This window comes from Petaurus breviceps, unplaced genomic scaffold (genome assembly GCF_028583685.1).
Source record: "Petaurus breviceps papuanus isolate PSGF00001 unplaced genomic scaffold, PetGlider_PUasm1.0 90686, whole genome shotgun sequence".
Lineage (NCBI taxonomy): Eukaryota > Metazoa > Chordata > Mammalia > Diprotodontia > Petauridae > Petaurus > Petaurus breviceps.
In genome coordinates, this window is record NW_027187309.1 from 198,961 (window position 1) to 226,749 (window position 27,789).

The following is a 27,789-nucleotide window of genomic DNA, read 5'->3' on the forward strand; positions in this document are numbered from 1 at the left end:
GTTTTCCTTGAGGATTTCATGGAGGATGATTTCTAGGTTCTTTTTTTTTTTATCATGGCTTTCAGGTAGTCCAATAATTTTAAAATTATCTTTCCTGGATCTATTTTCCAGGTCAGTGGTTTTTCCAGTGAGATATTTCACATTGCCTTCTATCTTTTCATTTGTTTGTATCTGTTTAATAGTATCTTGATTTCTCATAAAGTCACTAGCTTCCACTTGCTCCAATCTAATTCTGAAGGAATGATTCTCTTCAGTGAGCTTTTGAGATTCTTTTTCCATCAGGCAAATTTGGCTTTTTAAGGCATTCTTCTCCTCATTGGCTTTTTGAGCCTCTTTTGCCATTTGAGTTAGTTTTTTTGGGGGGGAGGGGAGGGCAATTGGGGTTAAGTGACTTGCCCAAGGTCACATGGCTAGTTTTTGTATTAAGTGTCTGAGGCCATATTTGAACTCAGGTCCTCCTGACTCCAGGGCCAGTGCTCACTGTGCCACCTGGCTGCCCCTAAGTTAGTCTATTTTTTAAGGTATTATTTTCTTCAGTCAGGTTGCTGACTGTCTTTTCATGATTTTCTTACATCATTGTCATTTCTCTTCCCAATTTTTCTTCCACTTCTCTTACTGGGTTTTCAAAATCCTTCTTAAGCTCCCCTATGGCCTGTAACTGGTTCACATTTTTCTTGGAAGCTTTTGCTGCAGGAGTTCTGACTTTGTTCCCTGATCATGGCTTTCAGCTAGAACAATAATTTTTAAATTATCTCTCCTGGATCTATTTTCCAGGTGTAAGGGTTATGGGATTTAAAGATCTTCCATGTCCCATTGGACTTGCTGATGTAGCAGGAAGGGGTGGGGCAAGAGGAAGCGGAAGCCAAGCTAGATTTCCTGCGGTGGCTGGGATGGCAGCAGAAGAGGCAGCGGCAGCAGAAGCACAAACCCCTTTTTGAGTCAGCCAGAATTTCTGCTAAGGACTCCTGCTGAGGACTGCCAGGGGCCAGAGCTGCTGAGAGCTCACTTCCTAGATGCTGAGTAGTTGCTGTGAGTGGGGAGAGGAAGACCTTTGCCTGAGGTAGCCTGTTCTGTTTTAAAGGCTTGAGAATGTGGGTGCTTTCTACTTTATCTACTTATGCCAATTTCATAACTACTCTGACTTTCTGGTTTTGGGACTCAGTCTTTTGGTATTTTAATAAATGTTCTCTCTTTATCCCCCATATAGAAAGCCTGATATATTTTGTGATTAACAACTACGTCTGCATATTTACAATTGCCACAGGAATTGTGAATATTGCATTGCTGAAATATTTGACGGCGGGGATGGGACGCCATTTTGTAGCAGCAAGCACCCCAGCGTCCCCCATGGTGGGCTGCCAACACAGGTTCTTAGATCTGCTTTGTTAAAGGAAAGCAACTCAAAATGGGTTAACAAGCTTACTTTAATCAGTCAAATATGTATCGTTTACCTAGTTCAGGGGAAAAAGGTCAGCACCCCAAACTTCAGAATAGACAGACAGAACTATCAAGACAGAAACAGATCAAGTAGACAGCTTTCCAAACTGTCCAACCATTACATCCATACCCAATCAACATCTGGGTTTTTTCAAAGGGGGGGGGGGGTGGTGGGAGGGAGAATGTAACAACCTTATTGACCCACTGGCCAATCAAAAAGTATCTACTGAAAAACAAGTCTCCCACCCCAGGCTCCAGGTGCACTTTAGCCTAGGGGCAGGGAAGATCTTAAAAATTTACATTCCCATTACACCAGGTCAGTGGGTTTTCCCATGAGATATTTCACATTGCCTTCTATGATCAGGGAAAGAACCTAGATATCATCCTCCAAGAAATTCTCAAGGAAAATTGCCCTGATGTTCTAGAACCAGAACAAAATAGAGGTTGAAAGAATCCACCAATCACCTCCTGAAAAAGATCCCAAAGTTCTGCAATTCCCAGATCAAGGAGAGAATATTATGAGCAGCTAGGAAGAAACAATTTGAATATCGTGGAAACACAATCAGGGTAATACAGGATCTGGCAGCTTCTACACTGAGGGATCAAAGGGACTGGAATAGGATATTCCAGAGGGCACAGGAGCTGGGATTAAAACCAAGAATCACCTACCCAGCAAAACTGAGTATCATCTTTCAGGGGAAAATATGGTCATTCAGTGGAATAGAGGCCTTTCAAGCATTCTTGCTGAACCAACCAGAGTTGAATAGAAAATTTGACATCCAGATACAAGAAGCAAGAGAAGCTTGAGAAGGTAAACAGGGAAAAGAAATCATAAGCTAATGATGAAAGTTGAACTATTAACATTCCAATATGGAAAAACAATAATTGTAACTGATGAAACTTTTTTTCAGTATGAAAATAGTTGAAGGGAACAGAAATATATAGGTCTATATCAGAGGGTATACAGGCATATGAATACATATGTGAATGTGTGTATATATGCTTACAGGTATACATAGATAGAGGGCACAGGACCAATTTAATAGGAAGGGATGATACTTAAAATGGAAATTAAGAGGTGAGAGAGGAATATTAGGAGAGGAGAGGGGGAGAGACAGATTGGGGTAAACTCATAAAGAAGAGACAAGGGAAAAGGAATACAATGGAGGGGAAGATTAGGAAGGCAAAAGGGTATGGGTCAACCTTATTCTCACTGAATTTGGCTCAGGGAGGGAATGAAATATACATTAAATAGGGTATCTCCCCCTACGGGAGAGTAGGGGGAAGGCGATGAGAGGGGGGATGATGGAAGGGAGGACAGACTTGGGGGGAGGGAAGTTGGAAGCACTCACTTTTGAAAAGGTACAGGATCAAAGTAGAGAATAGAATAAGTGGGTGGTGGGATAGGAGGGAGGTAAATATTTTCAATCTTTTACAATATATCTTCTATGTTAATGTGTTGCATTAGCTACACATGTACAACCCCTACTAAACTGCTTATCTTCCCAGTAAGGGTGAGTGACAAGGGAGGAAGGGAATGAATCTGCAATTCAAAGATTTAAAACCAAATGTTTAAAATTATATATATATATATATATATATATATATGTATGTATATGTATACTATTATTAATACTATCTTACATGTAATTGGGAAAGAAGTTATACAGGCACTGGGGCACAGAGATCCACCATGCCCTAAGGAGGTATGGGAGAAGATATGGGAGAGGGCAGATTGGAGGAGAGGATAGCCTGTGGTACTGCAATTCTGGGGTGGTGGGTAGGGGACAAATGGGGAGAAAATCTGTAACTCAAAATCTGGTGGAAATCAATGATATAAATCAGAAGTTAATAAAGCATTTGAAAAAAATATTTAGCAATTATTAATTTTAGAGAAGACACTTTCAGTTAAATTACAAGGTCGGAAGTCAGATGGCTGAAGGTTTAGATGAGAGTTAAGAGAAGTGGAAACACCAACATTAGTTGCTTTCTCAAGAAGCTTAGCAACCAAAGAGAGATGAGATATATAACAATAGTGGTGATGTTCCAACCAAATGAGTTTTTGAAGATGAAGAGACACATGGGCAGAATATTTGAAATGCAATCACAGAAGACAAAAAAAACAACTACAAAGGTTAAGACAGTTGAACAAGATGTTCAATTTATTAGTTCTGAAGAAACTAAATTATTATCAAGTATTTAAATTCTACTACACAAATGTCCCTTCAGAAATGTCACTCTTTTAAAGGGTCACAGAAGTAATAACAAACTCAAGACCTGGATGTGCCTCTGTTGTGTTCTTTGGTATCTTTTTCAATCAATCAATAAACATTTTTTATTAAGCACTTACTACATGACAAGTATTTACAGTCACAACATACACTAAAACCAAGTAGAGAAATACAAATAAACTGAACTTGAAGTATTAAACCAATATTTTTTTTTTTTTAATAATGAAGCATTGGAGCGGCTAGGTGGCTCAGGGAATAGAGCACCGACCCTGGAGTCAGGAGGGCTTGAGTTCAAATCCAGCCTCAGACTCTTAACACAAAAACTAGCTATGTGACCTTGGGCAAGTCACTTAACCCCAACTGCCCTCCAAAAAAGCGGAAAAAAAATGAAGCATACTTAATCACACTGTTCTTACTAAAAACATTAATTTTAGTAAGTGAAATTGTTTTTTCTACTAAGAATTATTTCATCTTCATCTCATCATTTAAAAATGAATACTTGTGTGCATTTTATAATATATATTTACAAAGTAGTACATTATGTAACATATAAATAAACACACATTAGGGGTGCATGATAAAAAATATTTACTAATGGGGCACAATCTAATCAATGAATGTAAAATTATCTCTTCCCTTGTGTTTTATTGTTCTCTTGGGGTTAAAAACACTGGAAAATAAATTTAGTTTCAAACCTAATGTAGAGTTCTGGAAATTGGTGGAAATAGGTGGCTGCTTTAAAGAAAATTGGCTTTATATCCAACATCACTGGAATGTATATCTAAAAAACTGATGAACTATAATATCAAGAATTCTTCAAATTATTTGAAAAAAAGTAAAAGGTAGGAGGAATCTGATTTCTTTACTAGCATAAAGGTTTGCATAAGTATGTGGGAGAAAGGAATGCCCTTATTTTTCAAGACCACCAGAAACTTTTCTGAAAACATATTATTAGTGGGCAAGGATACAAAGTATCATTTTGAATAAGTTCAGTTTTTGAGGAGGAAAAAAAGCATTCCACAAATACTAGTATTCAGTGCAGGGAAAAGGACATTAACTTGTAACCAAATCTAAACAATTTCTAACTTTATCAGGATCCAGGAGAAGGTCCCTAAAGATTATTTATGTTTAGGTTAAAGTTAGGTCTTCCTTACCACAAAGCCCTCTACTATGATCCAGCTTGGAGTTAAAATTTCAAATATGGTATATATAACTTTACTAATAAGTACTACAAGTTTTATCTTTGAACAAAATGGCAAAATTGTTCTGTAGTAAAACATTTTTCCACTACCTCACATATTAATATATATAGATTATTTTTTTTTGGAGGGGGGAAAGCAGGGCAATTGGGATTAAGTGACTTGCCCAAGGTCATGGGGCTAGTAAGTGTTAAGTGTCTGAGGCCACATTTGAACTCAAGTCCTCCTGACTCCAGGGTTAGTGTTCTATTCACTGTGCCACCTAGTTGCCCTTCATAGATTATCCTTAAAAAATATCTAAGATGAGAAAAAAATAAAATTACTTTTCTTTAAAAGAAGCCCAGATTGGATTATGATTTACACCATTATAATAGAATGTAAGATGAAGGGCAGAGACTATTTAGTTTTTTGATCTTGCATCCTCACTGTCTATTTAGCACAATGTCTGCATGTGGTACTTGCTGCTTGATTAATGACTTGTGAGAATTTACATCTTCTGAAATGAACTATTTCTATGTATTTTTCTTTTATAACCACCTTACTTACCTGTATCTTTGTTTGCTGAAATTAGTTTACAGGGAGATTATAGATAAATAAAGGTGAAATGAAAATCTTCAGTCAAGACACATAATACATGATTCTAGAGTGTTAGGACCCAGGTTAAAATTCTCTTTAGGATGCTTACTAGCTGTTTGACCTGTGGCAAGTTATTTTACCTCCTTGTCTCAGTTTCCTCATCTATAAAATGAAGGGGGTTGAACAAAAGAGTCACTGAGATTCCTTCCAATAATAAAGCTATGATCCTATGATATTACATAGGCTTTCAAAGTACTATACTATTTTATAGAAAATCCTCACTCTAAGTAACTTATCTTTTCAAATGCAAGAGCCAACATTAGTAATACTGACATCCTGGGAAAGAAGTAAGGTAAAGTTAAAAGCATTTATTATCCTTTATTCCATATTCAGTTCACTAAAATTTCAATAAGCTAGAGAGTTTTTAATAGTACTTGCCAAATATAAAGCAGCAAAAACTAAATCAGGTGGAATTTCACAAGGAAAAAACAGCTAATAGACCCAAGAGCAGAGAGAACAGTACAGGAAGTGTGGCCTTGGCTGTCAAGGAAAAAAAAAGACTCAAGAACTTTTAATTTTTTATGAACACTGAAACTTTCTCCCACAAGCAGTCTATCACTAAAGAGCTATGTGACCCTAGGCAAATTACTTTATTTCTTTGAGTCTCACTTTTATCATCTATAAAGTAAGAGAACTGGATAACCAAGATTCTTTCCTGCTCTATGATTTATGACTATTCTAAACTTATGCAGATATGGAAAATATTATGTCTATATAATTTTATGATAAATGGGGGAAAGGATTTATCTTTAAAGTTATTAATTAAATTATGGCTGTTTTTAAACTCAATGACTAAATGAATTGGGTCCTCTATTTTAATAGCTTTAATAATTTATTTCATAATAATGAGGAAAAGAATTTTATCTGCAGTTCAGTCTTCCTCTTGTAATTAAATGATGGCAAATAAGCTTTTCAACTGCACGCATATATCATCTATAATTTTTGGTAAGTTTCAAAGAAATAAAGTTTATATCCACCACCCTTATGATGGCACATATTGTTTACAACATTTGCCAAGAACATCATGCCATTTACTCATTCAGGCTTTTAACAGGCATCACTTGGGGAAATTGACTAGGGCCCACAGTTGTAAAAAAACAGTTTTATCTTCCCTATTTTTAATCTAGACATTCCTCTGTTCAATAGGAAAAGCTTCCTGTTCTTTTTTTAAATAACAATCTGGGGGGGGGGGGGGGGGAGTTAATTTTCAATATACATTAGAGTCAGGGATGCCAAGGAAGATTACTAAAACTATTCTGTTCGTGGCTTACATTTATTTCCAAATCCTGATTTTAAAATTCAAATCATTTCACTGTTGTCTTTTAAAAAAGAAACCTTCCACTTAAAGCATTTTTAAAAATTATATATTTTTTATTCATTCCATTTAAAGTTCAGTTTTGATGCAACCCAACAGACTAATTTGCCCAAATGAGATTTCGTTGTTTGGAATAATACTTCAGGATTTAGCACACAGTATAATTTTCATTTAAAAAGCTATTCAGTTGGCACAAGTAACTGACCTTTGAATATATTATTTTTGGTATCTAGATAATAGAAATAAAAAACTTATTAAAAAAATGCCTATTCTTAGTGAAAGTACCTAAAGCAACTTAGCCATAACATTCCTGAGGAACACACAAATGTTCTTTTGTTTAAACAAGCTTGTAAAGTGATAAAAAGGATTAATTTAACAAGTGCTTTAAATGTTCCTTAGAAATCCAAGAATACCTCACTCTGCAATTTTAAGTACTAAATCACATTTTTTTAAATATGAGTTTCATTATTCAGACTGTCCTATAACCCAGATAACCAAGAGAAGAAAGCAGGTTAGAGATGATAAAAACACCATGACTTTTGGGAAAACACTTTTATCCTGAGTCTCAAGAATTTTCAAGTAAATTCAAGTTTCTCAATACATCAACCTTCACTGGTTATAGAATCTGATTATTGATAAATATTGCTTAAAATATCTAGAGTTAACATTTTGGAAGCAATATGGAATCACTCAAGTAGGTCACTGATAAAAAGAGGTCTCCATATATACCAAAATATTTATAATATCATTTTTTGTGATAGTCAAGCAAGCAAGTAATAAATGTTTATTAAGTTCCTGCTTAGGTACTGTGCTAAACACTGAGGATACAAAAAGAGGCAAAAGATGGTCCCCTGTCCTTAAAGAACTTGCAATCTAAAGGGAAGACAACATGCAAATAAATATACACATAGTATACATAACATATTATAGGATAAATAGAAAATAATTAACAAAGGGAAGGCATTAGAATTAAGAGGAGTTGGAAAAGGCTTCCTGTAAAAGATTTTAACTGGTACTTAAAGGAAGTCACGGAAGCCAGTAGGCAGAAATTAATAGAAAAAAACACTACAAGAACAGGGGATGACCAGAGAAAACGTCTGAGATAACAGCAAGGAGCCAGGGTCATTGGAGAGAAGATTACATGGCAGGGAGTAGAAGACTGAAAAGGTAGGAGTGGGCTAGGTTATGAAGGGCTTTGAATATCAAAATGAGCATTTCGTATTTGATTCTGGAGGCAATAGGGGACCAATTAAGTTTACTGAGTAGTATAGTGACATGGTGGGATTTGTGCTTTAGGAAAGTCACTTTGGTAGCTGAATGGAGGATGGATTGGATCAGGGAGAGACTTGAGGCAGGCCAACTCACCACCAGGCTATTGCAATAATCAAGATATGAACTGTGATGGCCAGAACTGTAGTGGTGGCAGTGTCAGAGGAGAGAAGAAGAAATATAAGAAAGATGTTGCAGAGGTGAAATTAATAGGGCTTAGCAACAGATTGCATGGGGGGGGGGGGGAGAGGAGTAAGAGATAGCGAGTAATTGAGGATAATTCCTAGGTTATGAGCCTCTCTGACCAGGAGGACGATGACACTGTCCTCTAATGTAAGATGTCTACTGGACATCCAGTTCTAGATGTCTAAAAGATAGCCAAAACCTGGAAATAAAGCTGATGTCCCTTCAACAGGGGAATAACTAAACAAACTGTATATGAATGAAATGTAATACTATTATAATGTAAGAAACATGAAGAATAGAAGAAAGACTCAGATGAACCAATGGATGTAAAGTAAGCAGTGCCAAGAAAATAATATACACAATGACTACAATGTAAGTTAAAAGAACAATGATCACTAACCAATGGAAAACAAATGTTGCAAAATTACAAAGGACAAGCATGGTCCCAAAGACCATATGTTTATATGAGAAGAAAATTCCTTTTCAAAAATGGGAGGTCCATTCATAGGGAACATTAAATATAAATAAAAGTTTTCTTCAATGTAATGATCAGTTTTGCTGATTTTTTTTTCCTTTTATCGTAACTCTCTTAATATGGGATGACCTTCTGGAAGGGGATAAATGAAGGGAAACGGGACATGTAGCCAATAAAAAGACAATAATCAATAAAAATTTATTTTAAAAAACATCATGTATCTAGGGTTCAGTGAAATGCTTATCATTAACATAATAAAAAATCTAAAGTCTTCAAACCAATTTAGCCCTGGATCCACTATTAATTAGCTATATATATAGCTGGGCAGATAATTTAATCTCTCTAGACTAGACCTCAGTTTCTCCAATGAGGAGATTGGGTCAAACTATTTAAAATTCCTCCTAGTGATAAAATTGTATGTTTTACAACCCTTACATAGTGGTTAAAAGAAATGAGTACTTTTTCTAGCACTCATATATTTTACAATATAATTTTAAAAGTTTCTTCGGTTTTGTTTGATAACCAAAAACTGAAACTTATTTGAAAAGATATGGGAATGCTATTTCTTACAGAAACATCAAACAATAAAAGAATTTTTAAAATGAGACTTGTACTCAAATGACTAAGTAAAAAGTCCCTATGAAGGAAGAGAGTGGAAAATGTGAGTCTCGTACTATCTTTAGTTCAGCATTAAAGCACCAACCAAACAATTCCTTCTATTTTGTCTATATTCTCTCACTTGGTGAACCCCCATGCGTGATTCTAGAGATAACTCTAAAATCTAGATACAATTTCGATTTTTCTCCCAAGCTACAAGAATGCACATCTCCAAAGAATTAAGGAGTAAAAGGATTGGAAGTTATGGTGAGGACAAAGAATAGGGCGTAGAGACGCAAGACAGAAAATCTAAAATGACCACAGATTATGATCAGATAAAAAATTTCAGAGTTTATGCAAATGAATGTGGAACACTTGTTGGTGATGATAAAAAATCAAGAGTATGACCATCTCTGTATAACTGGACAGATGAAGGAGTATGTTATGGGAAATGAGTAAATTGAAGAATTGGAAGCTGAGAATGTTTGGAATAACATTATGTATATAGAAGTTCCTGAGGGCAGGAGTTGGGGAGTGGAGAAAGACTCTGAGCCATGCACTGAAAGGACTGAAGAAAAGTGTCCAAGAGGTCTATAGATAGCAGAATCTTGACTGCTTAATAACTATGGACTGAATGAACCCCAAAGAAGAAGTTACTCCTTGCAGAAGAAGAACCTTAAAGTGGTAATTGGGAGCAAGGAGTGCTCCAGGCCCCCAACTACAGGAGTGAAAAGGAATAAGCCAAATGACTGACTAGGGTAGCCACAGAAGTTGCATCATCAGAAGGGAACTAGGATCTTCCACCACAAAATATTTACCTTGAATTTATTTTGTGAACTTAATTATGGATTTGTTATCCTCCTCAAAAGAACAAAAGCTCTTTGAGGGAGATATGGCTTCATTTCTGTCTTTGCATCCTCAGTACCTACCACATAGTAAATGCTTAAAAGATGTCTGTCAATTGATTGACTGTGGATTTCCATCTTCCCTATCTCCACATAACTTGGAATTTTTTCTTTAGTCACATAAGGGACCCATGCACTCACAATAACAAAAGGTCTCTTCATGCTCAAAGAGGTCTAGAGAGAAGGGGGATATTAAGAGAAATTGAAGGATTAAGCTAGCCTTTACAGGATCTATATTTTGGCACAGAAACAGTACAGAAAGTAGTAATTAAAAATTAAGATTTTCTTCCAAAAAACTTTCTTAAATAATGGGTCTTGACACATACACTAGATAGTTGATAGAAGAAGCTGGGGTAGAGAAAGGTCAGAGTCACAAAATGAAAAGTGTCAAAGCAAGATATACATGAAGAGAGACTATCATATAATTATTATTTCAGTTTTAAGGCATTCATTGTAATGCTAGGCTTGGATATTGGAATCACAGAATTATAGAATTTCAAATTTGAATAGACTTCAGAACCTATCTTGCTCAATCTGTACCCGAATAAGAATCCTCATTAAAATGTACCTGAAATAAATGGGTGGTGGGATAGGATGGAGGGAAATATAGTTAGTCTTTCACAATGTAACTACTATGGAAATGTTTTGCATAGCTACACATGTACAATCTATATTGAATTGCTTATCTTCCCAGTGGGGGTAAGGAGGGTAGAAGGAAAAGAATCTGGAAATCAAAGTTTTAAAAACAAATGTTAAAAATTGTTTTTTACATGCAACCAGGAAATAAGATATACAAGCAATGAGCACAGAAATCCAACTTGTCCTACAAGAAAGTAAGGAGGGAGGAAGACATGAGAGAACAGATTGGGGGAAGACGTATTCAGTATGCTTGCTATCTTGGGGTGGGGGGTAGGGAAGGGACAGGGAGAAAATTTGTCACTCAAAATCTTGCAGAAATGAATGTTGAAAACTAAAAAATAAATAAATTTATCAAAAATTATATACCTGAAAAGTTGTCATTCATCCTTTGTTTGAAGTCCTCCAACACTGAGGGAGAATCAATCATCCTTAGTCAAACTGTTCTGTTATCTGATAATTCTAATTGTTAGGAAATTCTTTCTTATATCAAACCTAAATTTGCTTCTTTGTAATTTCTGTTATTTCTTTTGCTCTCTAAAGTCAAAGAGATAAATTTTAATCCCTACCCTGAGTGCTTTCTTCTCCAGTGTAAAGATCTCCAGTTCCTTCAACTGGTCATCATACTTTATCTCATGACGCCTCACCATTTTGGCTACCCTTCTTGAGACATTCTAAAGTCTTACTTAAGTGGTGTAGTGGACAGTGTGCCAGCCCTGGAGTCAAGAAGATGAATTCAAATCCATCCTAAGACTTTGACTAGCTGTATAATCAGCCTCAGTTTCTTCATCTGTAGAACAGAGATAATGTCACCCCCAGAGCTGTTGCAAGAATAAAATGAATTATTCATAAACCACTTTGTAAAGTTTAAAGTAACATACAATGCTATGTGGTGGCAGTGGTAGTAATAGTACAAGTAGCAGAAACAGTAGCATTTCCAGTGTTCTTCCTAACTGTGGCACTCAGAAATGAACACAACAACTGAGATATAGTTGACCAGGGTTGGGGATCCTGTGATCTTGAGGCCATACGTGACCTTCTAGGTCCTTGTGTGTGGGCCTTTGAATGAGTCCAAGTTTCAGAGAACCAATCCTTTTATTAAGGGGATTTATTCTGTGAAATTTGGATTCAAAGGGCCACACTTGAGGACCTACGGTCACATGTGGCCTCGAAGTTGCAGGTTCCCCACCCCTGAACCAGAGCAGAATACAAAGGGACTATCACTTCAGGACACTATGCTTCTCTTAATGTAGTCCAAGGGTGCAATATCAGAGCTGACTCATATTATGCTTGCAATCCCCTAAAATCTTTAGGTCTTTTTTTTTTATATCAACTTTAGTCTAGCTGCAGCCTCCACTATCTTACACTCATGAAGCTACTATGTAGAACCAAAATACTTCTAATCATTCCAGAACCAGATGCCCTGACAAGCATATACTTGTACTTAATACTTGTTAACATGAAGTAGTAGCAGTGGCTATATCACTTAGACTCTTGAACTAGTTATGATGGAGTGTCTGATGAAAGTCAGGGAGAAACATACTCAGTAGCTTCCAGGTGCCTGGCCCTTTCATGAACACTGCTCTCATGTCCTTTTTCACTTTTCTTTGGCAACTAGATGATACAGTAGATGTAGGAGAGGAAGCAGAAAGATTCAAGTTGGTATGCTTTCTCAGACATTTACTAACTGTGGCTCTGGGCAAGTCACTTAAACCTCTCTGGACCTCAGTTTCTTTATCTGTAAAATGGGAGAGGGGCACAGTATTGGATTTGATGACCTCTACAATCTCTTCCACCTCTAAATCTACAGTTCTGTCATCCTTCCACATTACACTTCTTCCTATTTTCTCTTCAGTCTGTCTTCCTTACTATCAGAGACATTACATGCATGGAACATTTTCCATTATTGCTGTGGAGTAAGAGGTAGGGATCTTCTGATTAATTCTATTTTCTAAGAACTGTTTATCAGTTCAGATGTAGGACCTAGGTATGAAGGGAAAAGGACACAGAAAAGAAATTTAAGAAATCAAAGAAGACTAAGACAAAAAAAGGTGAATGAAGGTACATGAGACAAAAAGAAAGAAAGAGAACACTGAATATATAAGCAAAGGAGGGCATTAGAGACAAATGATTTGGTTGGCTTTTTGATTCTGCTACCAGTAACTACTGCACATCTATCACCTTAGTTCAGGTCAACATAGCCTACTAGAATAATGATCTAGATGAGCTCCCTGACTTCAATGGTCCCCAATTCAATCTATACTATATACAAATGCCAGAATAATATTCCTAACCCATAACTCTGGTAAGGTCATATCCTCGATCAAAAATCAACTGTCTACTGCTAGTCTGGACTCATTAATTTAGAACCTTCCATCATCTGGTCCCAACCAACCTAATTTACATCACTCTCTTTCACTGACTCTCTTGCTCCAAACAACCAATTTCCCAAATTGGCCTGCCCTTTCCTGCTTCCTTGACTTTAAAGAAGGTGCCCTTCCCTGTCCCCTCCTATTAAAATTTTCAAGGTTTAGCTCAGATGCCAAGTTATATTTCCTTCCTCAGAGCTCTCATAGCACTTATTATTCTTCCTATATACTACTGTTCTGATTTAAGCTATTTATCCATTTCCCCAACAAGAGAGTAATATTCTTTAAGAATTTTACTCCCTGGGGCGGCTAGGTGGCAGTGAGTAAGAGCGCCGGCTGGGGAGTCGGGAGTCGGGAGGACCCTGGGATCAGTTTCTGGCCTCAGATACTTAACACCCACACACACACACAAAAAAAAAAACTGGCTGTGTAACCTTGAGCAAGTTACTTAACCCCAATTGCTTTAAAAAAAAAAAAAGAATTTTACTCATTTTCACATTCCACCAGCAAATCTAAAGTTGAAACAATGAAGAATTTATACTAGATGATTTTCTGTCTCTTTTCCAGCTCTAAACCCTATGATATAATTAATTTTGTTAGACTAATAAATAAGAACCGAGTAGCAAAGGCAGTCAAATGTTGTGTGTTCACTGAAAGGAAAAAGCATTGTGGTCTGAAGTGACCAAGGAAAGATCAAGTAGATTACTTGATTTACCTTAGGATCATAGATTTGGAGCTGGAAAGGATCACTGAGGTCACCAAGTCCAATGCTTTCATTTTACAAATGTGGAAACTGAGACCCACATAAATCAAGTGACTTGCCCCAGATTACAAAGTGGAATTCAAACCCATGGCTACCCAACTCAAATCAGACACTATCAACTATACAACAGTGGGTCAAGAATGGATATGACCTGGATTAAAAAAAAGTAACAAAATTCTAAGCAAAGGGTAAAAGCATGAAAAAAAAGTGGTACACCTGGGAGTGCATAGGGGACTAACTGGATGAGGATAAAAAGACAGACCTAGAACCAGACAGTGGAGGAATTTGAATGTTAGGCAACATAAAGTTTTTTTAAGCAGGTAAGTAACATAATCAAAATTAGCATTTTAGGAGCATTATCTGGACATTCCACATAGCTACAAATTAATTTTCCTAAACTTCAGGCCTGCTTTCCTACTCAATAAACCCCAGTACAGTCGCTCCTTATTGCTTTTGGATGAAGTGTATATTTTTCAGTTTAGCATTTTATGTCCTTTATAACCTGGCTCCAACCTACCTTTCTAGTCTTATATATATCTCCCCTTCAAAACCCAGTAGAGTCTAGTCAAATTGGTTCTTCACACAGAGTACTCCATCTATTATCTGCACCCCTTTGCACTGGCTATTACTCCCCTAGTTTATAATGTACTTCTTCCTCACTCGTGCTTTAAGAATCCATGTTTTATGTAGTGTTAGCTACATAAAGCCTTTCCTGATTCCCACATCTGTCAAAAAATCACCTTGTGTTTATTTTGTTTATACTAATCTTCCCAATAGAGTGTAAGCAACTCAAAGACAGGAGCTATTTTCATTTGCTAAATTCTATAATTCTACAAGTCTCTTTCCTTACTCTCTTATCCATACCACTTATCAAGTAAAAAGGAAAGACAATGAGATTCTGTCCTGACCCCTCAACTAAAATTCTGGGAATAGGTAAGAAAGTAAAATATTTGATTAAAAAAACTTCTAGTAAAATATGCTTTCTATAAACATTATTACCAAAAATATGTCACTTAATGTAGTTCTCTCCACCTTCTTTCTCCAAAGAAAGAAGTGGCCCTCTTCTTTGCAAAGGCTAACTAACTCCTCTGACCCATACAACCTTGAATCAGCCCTTTTAGAACCTTGCTCCAAATCGTACTAAGCAGAGATCCAAGCCATCCCTCAGGAGTAGCTGAGGGTGGGGAGCATACTATGCCTTAGGTTCTTATCAATTTAGCCCCAGAGCAGTGATTGAGAAAACCCTAGCAAAGGCACCAGGGCCCCTATCCAAATGGAAAGCATTCTATCACCTCCCCCTTCATACACTATATTCTATAAAAATCATTCCAAATTTTTTATTTCTACATATAACATTTTTTCTGAGGCTACATTTTCAAAGGCCTGATGGACTTCTCCAACTAGATCACCTAGATGTACTATAGGAATCTCAAATTCAACATGCCCAAAAGTCAAACATCATTTTTAGCCTAAAACTCAGTTACTCCTTTTAATTACCCTATCTCTATCAGTGGCACCACCAAATCTTCCAATCATTCAAGCATTCCTTGTTATCTCTGATTCACTGATCTCACCTCTGACCTCTAGACAGTAGCCATGCCCTATAGATTCTATCTCCAAAATGTTTCAACTGTTAACCTTTCCATTCCCAAGGTCACCACAATAATTCAGGCCTTTACAACTCCTTATCAGCACTATTCCAATAAGTCTTTCCACCTCCAGGCTAGTCTTTTCCCTCTCCATTTCATTCTACACCCTGTTGCCAAATTAATCTTCTTAATGCAGAGTTCTGATCATGTCATTCTGCTACTGAAAAAAATTCAATGGTTCCCCACTTGAATGAAGTATGAAAACCTTGCTCTGGCATTCAAAACCTTATATAATCAATCAAAAAATATTTATTAAGCACCTACCAGGTCCTGTGCTATGCAATGGGGATACAAATACAATAAATAAACAATCTCTACTATCAAGGAGCTTATATTCTGACGGGAAATAAGTAAATAGAGAAATATAAATAAGATATATATAAAGAGAATAAGTACAAAGTAGTTTAAGAGGGAGAACATGTAAGTTGCTTCTTAAGGGGGGAGAGGAATTCAATAAAGCAGAAGTGGCAAGGGAGTACATTCTAGACATGACAGTCAGAGCTAAAGCACAAGAGATCATTTTCACAGAGTCACAGAGTTCATTTTGTCAGGAATGCAGAGTGAGTACAGGGAAATAATATGCAATGAGCCTGGAAACCAGTAGGCACTTAATAAATGTTTGCTGACTGACTGGAAAGTTATGTTAGCACAAGTCTGTAAAGGTCTTTAAAAGCCAAACAAGAGTTTCTATTTGATCCTTAGAGGCAATAGAAAGCCTTTGGAATACACTGAGCAAGGGAATGACATGGTCAGATTTGCACTTAAGGAAAATCACTTTGACTTCAGTGTAAGGATGGGGTGGAATGGGGAGAGAATGAAGCAGGGAGACCACGTGAAAAGCCACTGCAGTAACCAAAGAGAAAGGAGAAAAGTACCTGAGATCAGGTGGTAACAGTATGAACAAAGATGGAATGTGATGTGAGAGATGCTCTGCCAAGACAAACAGCAAGCTTCGGCAACTGATTGCTGTGGGGTAAGAGTGAGGAGTCCAGAATAAAGACAAAATTATGAACCCAGGTGACTAGAAAAATGGTAGCTACCTTTGACAGGCATAGAAAAGTTTGAAAGAGGAGTGGGTTTCAGTGTAAAGTTTTGCTTGGGACATGATAAGTTTGAATTGTCCCAATAAGCAAGTGTGAGTGAAGTCTGAGGGAGAAATCGGGGCTGTAGATATCTATTTATCGACATACAGGAAGATGTGCATATTATCTATATATACATATTTTTATGATGGCATGGAAAATGTAGAGATATAAATGAGTCATCAGAATAGAGTTGACATTAACCACAGAGTTGATGAGAGAGTACAGAGAATAGTACCGGTAAGAGGACTTCACTCACGTTCAAGGGACTTAAACTGGGAAAAGAACCAGCAAAGGAAACTAAGAAGGAGCAAGCAGACAAGGTGAGAGTATTGTCACAAAAACTCAGGAAGAGAAGTCAAAAAGAAAAAAAATCACCAAAATTTTGCAATTAAGAGATCACTGGTAACTTTGAAGAGAGCAGTTCTAGTTAAGTGAAAGATTAGAAACCAGACTTCAAAGGATTAAGAAATAAATGAGAGAAGAGGATTTGGAGTTACTTTAGGAATGTGGCTGAGAAATGCAGAGAAGACAGAGGATCTAATGAGTGTTTTTGCTAAGGATGGAGATTAGGACATATTTGAAATCCATAAACAACTAGAAGATGGTGATAAGGAGACAGAGCTGAGGAAAAGAGAGGAGGGAAGAAGGATGATTGAGATTGTAATCTACCAAAGATTACAGGAGAGGGATGGGATCAAGGGCCTTACAGGGATTAGCCTTGGCAAGGAGAAAGGCTATCTCATTGTCAGAGGTTAGGGAAAAGGAGAGTCAATGATGATGTCAAAGAGTTTTGAGATAAAAAGAAGCTCACTTCAAATAATCTCAATTTTCCTCAATAAAGTTAAGATCCTCAACTAAGAGAGGAGGCAAACATAAATCAAGATTTAGAAAGGTTTTCTGAAAAATAAAATAGGGAATTAGGCAGGAATAAAAGGTCTGACTTGCTGTAGTGACAGTCCAGTTGAAGATGGATAACATGAATTTATAATGTACCTAGTCAGAATGACTTCCTTGAGCTCCTTTAAGTAGCATAAATAGGAGCAGAGGGACATGGATTAAGGGAGTAATACAGGACTGAGGTTTGTTGAGTGGTGACAGGACACCACTAAGGATTCAAAGAGGATTAGGGATTCAAAAGCAGTAAATAATATAGAGCCGAATTGGCTAACCTATAACCTTAACCCCACAGGGTCAACATTAGAGAGGGGGAAAGTGAAGTCAGAGCAAAGGTAATGGCCCAAGAAAGTAATCTGGAGTAGGAGGATTGGTGGTTTCAATGAGAGTGAAAAATAGGTTTAGAAAGCACAGAGAAGGAATGATATGAGTCCAACAGAGAAATGTAAGAATTTTAAATTAGAGAAATAGAACACATTTTTGGGTAATGCTAAGATCAAGCATGTGACAATCCCCATGGGGTGGAAAGGAGTAAATGTCACAGGATTTAAAGAGAATGAAGCACCAGCCCTGGAGTCAGGAGGACCTGAGTTCAAATCTGGCCTCCGACACTTGACATATTTACTAGCCCTGTGACTTTGGGCAAGTCACCTAACCCCAACTGCCCTTCAAAAAAAAAGCAAAAAATTTAAAAATAAAAAAAATAGAATGAGGAATTGGAAGACGTAGGAGTTAGGAGAATCAACATGAATGATGAAACCCCAATTGAGGAGAGGAAGATGAGTCAGATGCTAAAATCCTTGAGAAAAAGAATGAGCTGGGGACTCAAATACAACAATTGTCATACTCTGATTTGGAAGGAAAATTTTGATTCTGTAAACTTCAAACAAAGAGTGGTTGCTAAGTGACGATGATAAAAAAAAGTATGGAGTGGCAGAGAGGGATGTAAGTATTCTGACTCCCCCTCCAGGACCAACATCAAGAGATGTGCATATAAGTAAAGGTATAGCCAGTGTAAAGAGGAGGCTCAGAGATATTGTATGGTCAGGGGCAAACTAGGTCTCAGTGAAATTAAACAGATAGAAGGAAAGTTAAAGAAAGGTCCAGGACAGAAAACAGACACTTGTTTACTCTTTTTTTTTACACAAAGTGTAAAATAGTTCCTCATACATATTTCACACTTTCCTACCTTAACATATTATTCTAAAAACTTGTGCTCACATCATTCTCTTCACCTAGAAAATCTTTCCCTCTATCTCCACCTATTGAAAGTCAATTCAAGAAACATTTGATGAGCATTTTCCATGTGCCAGGCATTGTACTAAGTGCCAGTAATAGAAATACAAGTAAAAGAAAGCCAGTCCCTGCCTTCAAGAAGGTTACATTTTAATGAGGGAAGACAACACATAAAAAAGAAGCTGAAGGGGAGGGGATCCAAAGAGTAAAGAATGGACCCGAGGGAGGAATGAAAGAATGAACATGGTTAGCGACACATTTTCCTTAAAATGGAGGTTCTAGGTGGAACTGACCAATCAAAGAAAGAAGACTCAGTGATCTTCCAGGTTGAGAAGCTTGCTATATATTTATGGAGAAAAAAGTTCATAAAATCAAAAGCAGAAGTCAGAAATCCTACTTGTTCCTCAAGGTCCAATTCAAATGACACCTCATCCATGAAGCCTTCTTGTTGCTTTCAATCAGAAATGTTCTTTCCTCCCTATGATTCATACAATACTTTGTATCTTATCTTTCTTATGTACTTATCACACACTAATTTTTATTATGTATAGTTACATAGTTTTCTTTAGTTTACTAGGTTGTAAATTCCTTGAAGGACCTCATTTTATCATCTATAAGACTCCCAGTCTACCACAGCCATTTAATAAAGGTTTGTTGGATTTTAATAATTATTTATCTGGGCCTACTATATACACTCAATGTTCTAGGGACTGTGAAGAATAAAGGAAAAGTATAAATTATGGTAACTGCCCTTAAGGAACTTAGAATATTGCTAACATGAACTAGCTCATGCCGTTCCCTTAAAACTACCAAAAAAAATAAAAAGAAAAAAAGAGGCCCTATGTCTTCATGAAGGATCTTTTCCTGCAGTTTCTTATATAAGAGAATCCCAACTATCCATAAAATATAAAGAAAAGGATATGGTTAAACCAAGGAAGGGGAAAAGCATAACCTGCACTATTCAATAGCTCATCTTCAATTTATCCTCATCTCCACACCTAACCTAAACAAAACTTTAATTCAATGTACGATATTCCTATGAAAAATCACAGCATACAGAAAGTTTAAGTTGGCGACACCATGGGAAACTTGGACATGCACAGTTTCCATTTAGTAAGAGAAGTCGTTTTTATTGAGTTCTTTGCAAGTTCCATGTCTAACAGGTTTCGAGATTAGTCCAGTTAAGTTGGAGCTAGTTATATATAATAGGTAAGTTTTGTTTATCTTGTGAATCCTCTGCATTCTGAGTAAGTAAAATTTATATTAAACAAAATTATTTAAGAATTTTTATCTACAATAACATAAAACCCAAAATTTCAGAGCAAACAAACCTGGATATCTCAATGAAACTTACATTAAGATGTATAAGCAATATCATACATACATATACATGTAGAATACACATACATGTGTGAATTTGGTGGGAGCTTATCTCCTTTTCCAATTGAGATGTTCATCCTTCTTCCTCCTCCCCAATTAGTAAGAATGTGTAAAACAAACATCATGTGCCTGCATACCTACCCTTCTTCTCCTTTACAGTCTCTAGAACCCATGGGAAAATGTAAAACAGGACTATATTGGATGTTAAAATGTAAAATTCTCAAAATTGAAAATGGAGTGTCTATTAGGAATAGGTATCTCACGTAGTAAAACCTTACTAGTTCATACTAATTGAGAAAAGACCAATCTACATTGCAGAATATTTTTGAAGGAATTCATTTTTTAAAAAATTTCAAGGCCACAGAGTAACAGTTTAAAAGGTATTCATTTCTTCACAGAAATCTTGCCAGATAAGCTTCACTTTCTAGATAACTTATAATTAGTGACCATTTATACAAATAAAGTTATTTAAGTTCTCTAACACAGTTTATTCAACAAATTTTAGGATTAGAAGGGACCTTAGATTGGGCAGCTAGGTGGAGCAACAGATTAGAGATTGGGGCCTGGAATCTGGAAGACTCATCTTGAGTTCAAATCTGGCCTCAGATACTAGCTGTGTGACGGTGGTAAAGTCACTTTAACCCTGTTTGCCTCAGTTTCCTCATCTCTAAAGTGAGACAGAGAAGAAAATAGCAAACCATTCCAGTATCTTTGCCAAGAAACCCCCAAATGGGGTCACAAACAATTGGACATGACTGAAAATGACTGAACAACAAGGACCTTAGAGAGCATCCAGTCTAAAAACTCATTTTACAGATGAGGACACTGAAGTCCAGGGAAGTTAAGTGAAGCCATATAGCTGAAGTACCAAAGCTAGGACTAAAACAGGTATTAATTCAAAAAGCACAAACTCCAGAATATTGTTTATAAGATTAATTTTGTTAACAAACCTATTTTTCCTCTACAGTATCAAAGATAATTTCGGCCCATCTAAGGTTGTGTTATCACAAGACTTTGACATAATAGATTCTGAATTATAGACTCTTTATTATCATGTGGTTTTTGTCAGTGCTGATTAATAAATGCCTGAAATATCACCTTCCCCCCCTTCCAATACCTTCAAGGCATATCTGAGGTCATTTTAAAAATTGCTTTGCTTTTTAATATGACAACTTTTATAAAATATCTCCCTAAAGATTAATTTTAAATACTCACAAGCATAAGCTAAATTGATATTGATCATGTTACTGTATTGCTTTCTTCAGGATCAGAATAAAAGAAAAAATCAAAGGGTTGTGATTCAAATTAAAAGATCTAGAAGCCTAATAAAGTGTTCTGAAACTGATTCCTTTTAATTTACATATACTGTTTCACAACTCTCAACCCCCCTTCACCTCCAGTTTAATCACAGTATTTTAGCAGTTCCTATTAAACAACTTAAAACTTTTAAAGCTTTACATTTCACACTTATTTCTGTTTAACACTAAACCACTTTCTTGCTTTATAAAATAAACAACAAAGTAAATGCTGCCATCCTAAAAAAATCAATTCAAAGAGTTAAGTACAAAATAAATTTCACTTCAAACTAAATGTATTTCTAGCATAGAAATCTGTTTAGTATCTTACCAATCAGACTACTTGGTGGGAAAAGGAGTTACAATGAAGAACTCTTTGAAAATTAAGTAGAAATAGTAAGTTACCAGTTTTAATAAGACACTGGAGAACCTGTCATATTGTAACAGATGATTTCAGTCATGCTTATGTATAATTCTTTATCAAACTTAAAATAAAATTTTGTGGGCAGAGGTTTCATGTTCGAATTGTAATGCATTGTTAAGTTCAATACTTCAAGAATTTGGTGCTGTGATAAAAATTCAGACTTTTGGAAGAGTTGGCAATACTAAATTTAGTGTATGACTAACCTATCAGAATTAGTAGATAATTTTCCTCCTCATCTCTGTCAGCATAAGAAACATGAAAAGTTTTCCCCATAGCTACCTGGTAGGTACTTTTAATAATATGACCCAGATATTTCAAATTATTTAAATGAAATCTTAATGTTTTAATAATATAGAGAATACTGACAAGCTCTATTAAAAATTAAAGACTTTTTGAGATGTTGGGAGAAATAGAAAGACTACATGAATTAAGCTTAGGATTTTCCATTTTATATTTGTTTGGTCATTTCAGTCATGTCCAACTCTTTGTGACACCATTCTGGGTTTTCTTGGCAAAGAGACTGGAGTGGTTTGCCACTTACTTCTCCAGCTCATTTTACAGATAAGGAACTAAAATACAGTTAAGTGACTTGTCCAGGGTCAAACAACTACAAAGTGTCTGAGGCCAGATTTGAACCCAGGAATCTCCTGCGCCACCTAGCTACCCTAGGATTTTGTATAATTTATTCAAAATGAAATATTGATTTCTTGAAAAATATAAGCATAAGATCTCAGGAGACTAAAGTACCATTTATCACCAGAATTTGAGACTGACTTGCCCGAGGTCATACAGGTAACGAACATTAAGAGTCAAGATTTGGGGGTGGCCAGGTGGCTCAGCAAGAGCACTGGCTCCAGTGTTGGGATGACCTGGAGATCGAATCCCGGGCTCAGACACTCAGCACCACACCCAGAAATAACTGGCCCTGTAACCTTGAGCAAGTTACTTAACAAATATTGCTTACAAAAAGAAAAAAAAAGAAAGTCAAGATTTGAATCCAGGTCCTCTCTCCTGACCTCCAGGATTATATTTCCTATTGTCTAATGGACATCTATCCTATCCTCTTCTCTTTTCCTTCTATATTATTTGCTTTTTAAAAATTTATTTTTAGGGGAAGCTAGGTGGTGCAGTGAATACAGTACCTGCCCTCAAGTCAGGAGGACCCGAGTTCAAATCCAGCCTCAGACACTTGACACACTTACTAGTTGTGTGATCTTGGGCAAGTCACTTAATCCCAATTGCCCTGCCTTTCCCCCTCAAAAAAAAAATTATTTTTAGTTTTCAACATTTAGTTCTGTAAGATTTTGAGTTCTAAATTTTCTCCCCCGCTCTTTCATTTCCCCTCCCCAAGATGGCTTACAATCTGATTTTCTATATTACTTCATTTGGGGATTTCATTGATTCACAAGGATCCATCATCTTTATGCAGATTTCTAGACCTATTACCAACAATAAATTCTTTCCTGACCTCTCACATCTCAGAGAATCTCACATCTCTATTAAACATTTCAAACTGGTTATACTATAGACATTTTAAACACAACATATCCAAAACTGAATGTTATCAGCCTTTCCATCCCTGCCCTTGCAATAATAAACCCTTGCCTCTTCCTAACTTTTTTATTACTAGGAAGCACCACCCTCTCCCTGAGTCACTGTATGTGCCCCCTTCTCTGCCACTGCAACCACCCCCAGTGCAGGATCTCATCACCTCAAGCCTTAACTATTACAACAGCCTTCTGGTTGGTCTCCATGTCTTAAGTCTTTCCCCATAACAGTCCATTCTCCATTTAGCTGTCAAACTGATCTTCTTAAAACATGGGTCTGAGAATATCACCTCACTATTCAATCAATGTCAGTGGATCCCCACTGCCTCCAAGATCAAATGTAAAATCTTCTGTTCAGTTTTTCAAACCTTTCATAAGCTTGCACCTTCCTACCTTTTCAGTCTTCTCACACTTTACTCCCCCACAAAATTTGGCCTCCTTGCTGTTCCTCCTAGAAAAAGATATTAAATCTCCCCACTGTGAACTTTTACTGACTGTCCCTCATGCTTAGAATTCTCTCTTTCCTCATCTGTCTTCAGATTTCTTCAGTCCCAGGTAAAATGCCACCTTGTACAAGAAGCCTTTTCCAATTCACCTTAATGCTTGTGCCTAGCCTCTGCAATTATCTCCAACATAACCTGTTTATATCTTGTTTGTACATAGCTATTTGCATGTTGTCTCCACCATTAGACAGTAAACTCTTTGATAGAATGAACTATTTGCCTTTTTTGTATCCCATGTGCTTAGCCCAGTGGCTGGGACACACTAGGCACTTAATAAATGCTTGTTGATTTGACTCTGACTCCAGTCAATGTTCTTCAATGGTTAATTCTTTATGAGTATTAAAACGCATAAAACCCCACTGGGTATTTTAATTAGTTAGCTATATATAAAATAAAAGGAATTAATGCAGGAGAAAAGGTGAAAGTATCTATAACAAGAACCCATTTGGGAAACTTTCTTAAAAACAGTTTAAGAATGATTCTAAATTTTAACATCAATGCCTTACTGGCTGTCAGTATACAAGTATATACTTTTCCCTCATATAATCAAAGGTTTATAAAAAAAGGAAATGCTTGTAAACCAAATATTTATTAACACTTAAAATTTACCAAAATCTGTATTTCAATAACTTATTATTCAATAAACAGATGATTATGGTTTTCTATGAGTCAAACTTTTCTGTAACTATTACACCAATATTCATTATAAATACAGCATAACAACCAGAACAAAATTTAAGATGAAAATGTTCTCTCAACATCTTTTTTAAAGAAATTCATAACAGAGAGTACAGTAAATTTGTCTTGGAAAGAGTAATAAATAATGAAAAAGTGGCAGTTTATATTTATATATGGCTTTATAAAGTGCTTCTCTTAGCTACCTTGAGGATGAGTACATTTTAAAAATACTAAACGAACATCCGGTTAAGGATACAAAGCATAAACTATTAGTATCCTCTACTTTTCTTCCCCAATTTTTAATAGATGCAACTTACAAAAAAAAGTAAACATTATCTAAACCCTGTTAATTCATATTATTAAAAATCAGTCGGCTTATATACTTGTTCTTGCCTGTGGGTGTGATACTCTGGTGATTCCAAATTGCCAAAATTAAAGAGGGAAAAATTTGAAACTATGTCTATTTTAGGAGTAGATGTCTACCTGATTATGTTCAGAGCTTAAATATACTGAAAGGAAAAGTAAAAAAACGAGGTCTAGAAAAACAGATAATTTGAGTACAGCACTGGTATTGAGGAAATTTTCAAAGTGCCAGAAGAATGCCTTATAGCACTTCAGGTAGATTCTTTAAGAACAATTTGTGGAAGAACAAGTACAACAAATGTACAGGATGAGAATATCTATGCATGGATTTTGATCTACCCTGGAAGGATAGGACAGAAAAAAATTCCACTTTTTTGATGAGTTATATTTCTAACTCTGCTACTGCTAATTATAATGAGCTGTACTAGCATTTCACTCCATGTTTAAAAAAACAAATTCATAAGTTTTTTTTTCCCTGTAGATTATTTTGTTTTGTTCTGGCTTTTTTGGTCCAAGCCTGGACCTGCGATTTCACTGGAATAAGAGAACTACAAATAAGGAAACTCCCCCAACCAATGCAGACCTGAAACTGTTCTGCAACTTGTCTTAAGAGAATTGCCTAGGGCACTGGGAGGTTATATGTCTTGCCCCGGGGTCAAATAGGCACTTACATGTCATAAATAGAACTTGCCCTGGTGGTCCCGACTCTGTGGCTGGCTCTCTAGTCACTATGCCAAGATTGTTCTCATCCTATAGCTTAATTGCATTATATTCAATAGGATTTGGATCTGAAAGGAAACTTAAAGTCCTTCATTTTATAGACTTCCCTGAGAGTGGGAGCTGGTTTAGGCATAATAAAGTATTAGAGGTAGAAAAGCATTTATTAAGCACTTAAATAAAAACATTATTTAATGGAGTTATAGTGCCTATGCTATATGCAGAGCAGCAGTATTACCAGGCACTACAAAGTCACGGGAGGGAGGGCTGTCAGGTTTTAAGCTAAATCCTTCTCTTCCCCCCCAACCCCCATACGACCATGTGATAAGCACTACAGAGGAAGAAGGTCTCAAACTTAGGAAATTTTAACTTTAGGAGTGGGGGGCCTCGGAATTCATCCGAGTTCAAACCCTAAATTTTTACAGATGAGGAAAATGAGATCTAGGGAGGTAAAAAGTGACATGTCCAAGGTCAGGCAAACAAACTCCTAGGTTTAAGAACTAGGAGTAAGTGGCAGCACAACGGGGGTTCCAACCTCGGACAAGTCCAAGTGCAGGGCTCTTGACCAGGTAACAGCCGGGTCTTGTAGGCACCGCACTAACTCCTACGTAAAGAGCGGCCCCGCGGGTGGCGGGGAGCGCTGGGCTGCGGGGGCAGAGCGAGTGCCCGGCAATGCGGCTTGCCCCCCACCCCTGGGCCCTCCCGTGCCGCGGCGGACGTGGCCCCGAAGGCTGAGGTTTGGCCGCTCCCCCGCCCCCACATACCTGAGAGGAGGCGGTGGCCGCGGCTGCTGCAGGCGGCGGCAGCGCTTTCCCCTCTCCCCGGCTTTCCTCTTCCTCGGGGGAATCATCCAGAAGCACTTTGCTCTTGTTAAGTTTCCACATGCTACAGTAGCCTTGGGGGCGTTTTCTTCCCCACCCCTCTTTTTTTTCTTTTTTTTAAACTTGCTGGATTTCAGTCGGGGTGACTGGTTGAGGATCTATAAATTTTTTTTTTCGGGTTTATGATTTCTGTCCCAAGACACAAGGAGGAAAAAAAAAAACTTAAGTTGTGAAAACTAAAGGGGGTCAGGGGGCGGGGACGGGAGGGGGCGGCGCCCCCAGCCTCCCCCCTCACACTACGCCACCATCCCGCTACGCCTCCGGGCAGCCCCGGCCCCAACTCGAACCCTGACTTGGGTCAGTCCCCCCAGCAAGCTCCCATCAGCGCACATCGCGGAGTCGTAGTTTGGGGGTACGCTCCTCCTCCCCGCAATACCCTTCAGTCCGGAGGCTGCCTCTGTCCAGTCTCTCTCAGAATTTTCCTCTCACCCCTGGGGCCGACCCCAACTTTGTCCTCCTCGAGCCTAAGGCCGCCTCCACGCTCTCCCTCAATCTAGCCTTCCGCCCACCCACCCAAGGCAGCCGGGGTCCCCTCCGTCCCGTCCCCGACGGCCTCCACCACCGCCCCCCTCTCCAGGCCGCCTCAGCCTCCGTCTCCCCTTGGCCCCGGGGCCGCCTCAGTGGCTTCCCCTTCACCCCCCCGGGAGCCGCCGTCTCACCAGTGAGGGGCCCCCACCCCCGGCCAGAGCCCAGAGCTGGAGCAGAAGCCGGAGCCACTGGAGCCGCTGCCGCCGGCCGGGGGGCTCGGCCATGTTAGTTTCAAGCGAGCCGCAGCGCGCCGGGTGCCGGGGGAGGGGAGGGAGCAGGGAGGGGGGCAGGGGAGGAGAGGAACCGCTTCCCTAGGAGAGACGGGCTTTCCGGTTACCACGGCAACCGGTGCCCCGGCCTAGACCAAGAGCGGAGAAGAGGCACAGCAGCTGGCCACTGAGAGGGCGAGCTGCTCGCTCCTCGCGCATACTCCGTGTGAATTTCTTCCTCTAGTCTTTGGCTGTTCGGTGGTGCAGTGGCGAGAGCTCAGACTTTGGGAGGAGGGGGCTAGAGTTCGAAACGTGTATCTGACCGTGGGAGATCTTGGGCAAGTCTCAAGGACTGCAAGACTGCTGAGTTTTCTTTCAGCCC

General features: G+C 37.8%; 1 protein-coding gene across 2 annotated transcripts in view; it reads right to left on the reverse strand.

Annotated features, from left to right (window-relative positions):
- Positions 1 to 27,584, reverse strand: part of TDRP (testis development related protein) — a 64,760-nt gene extending 37,176 nt beyond the window's left edge. The window contains exons 1-2 of one of the 2 annotated variants that reach the window (XM_069065390.1): positions 27,330 to 27,584; positions 26,554 to 26,799 (exon numbers count right to left, since the gene is read on the reverse strand). In XM_069065390.1, coding sequence (XP_068921491.1) covers positions 26,554 to 26,673 — 120 coding nt within the window. In that variant the 5' untranslated portion in view covers positions 26,674 to 26,799; positions 27,330 to 27,584. The remainder of the gene's footprint in view (positions 1 to 26,553; positions 26,800 to 27,329) is intronic. The other variant, XM_069065389.1, reaches the window with a different exon arrangement.
- Positions 27,585 to 27,789: the final 205 nt, after the last annotated feature.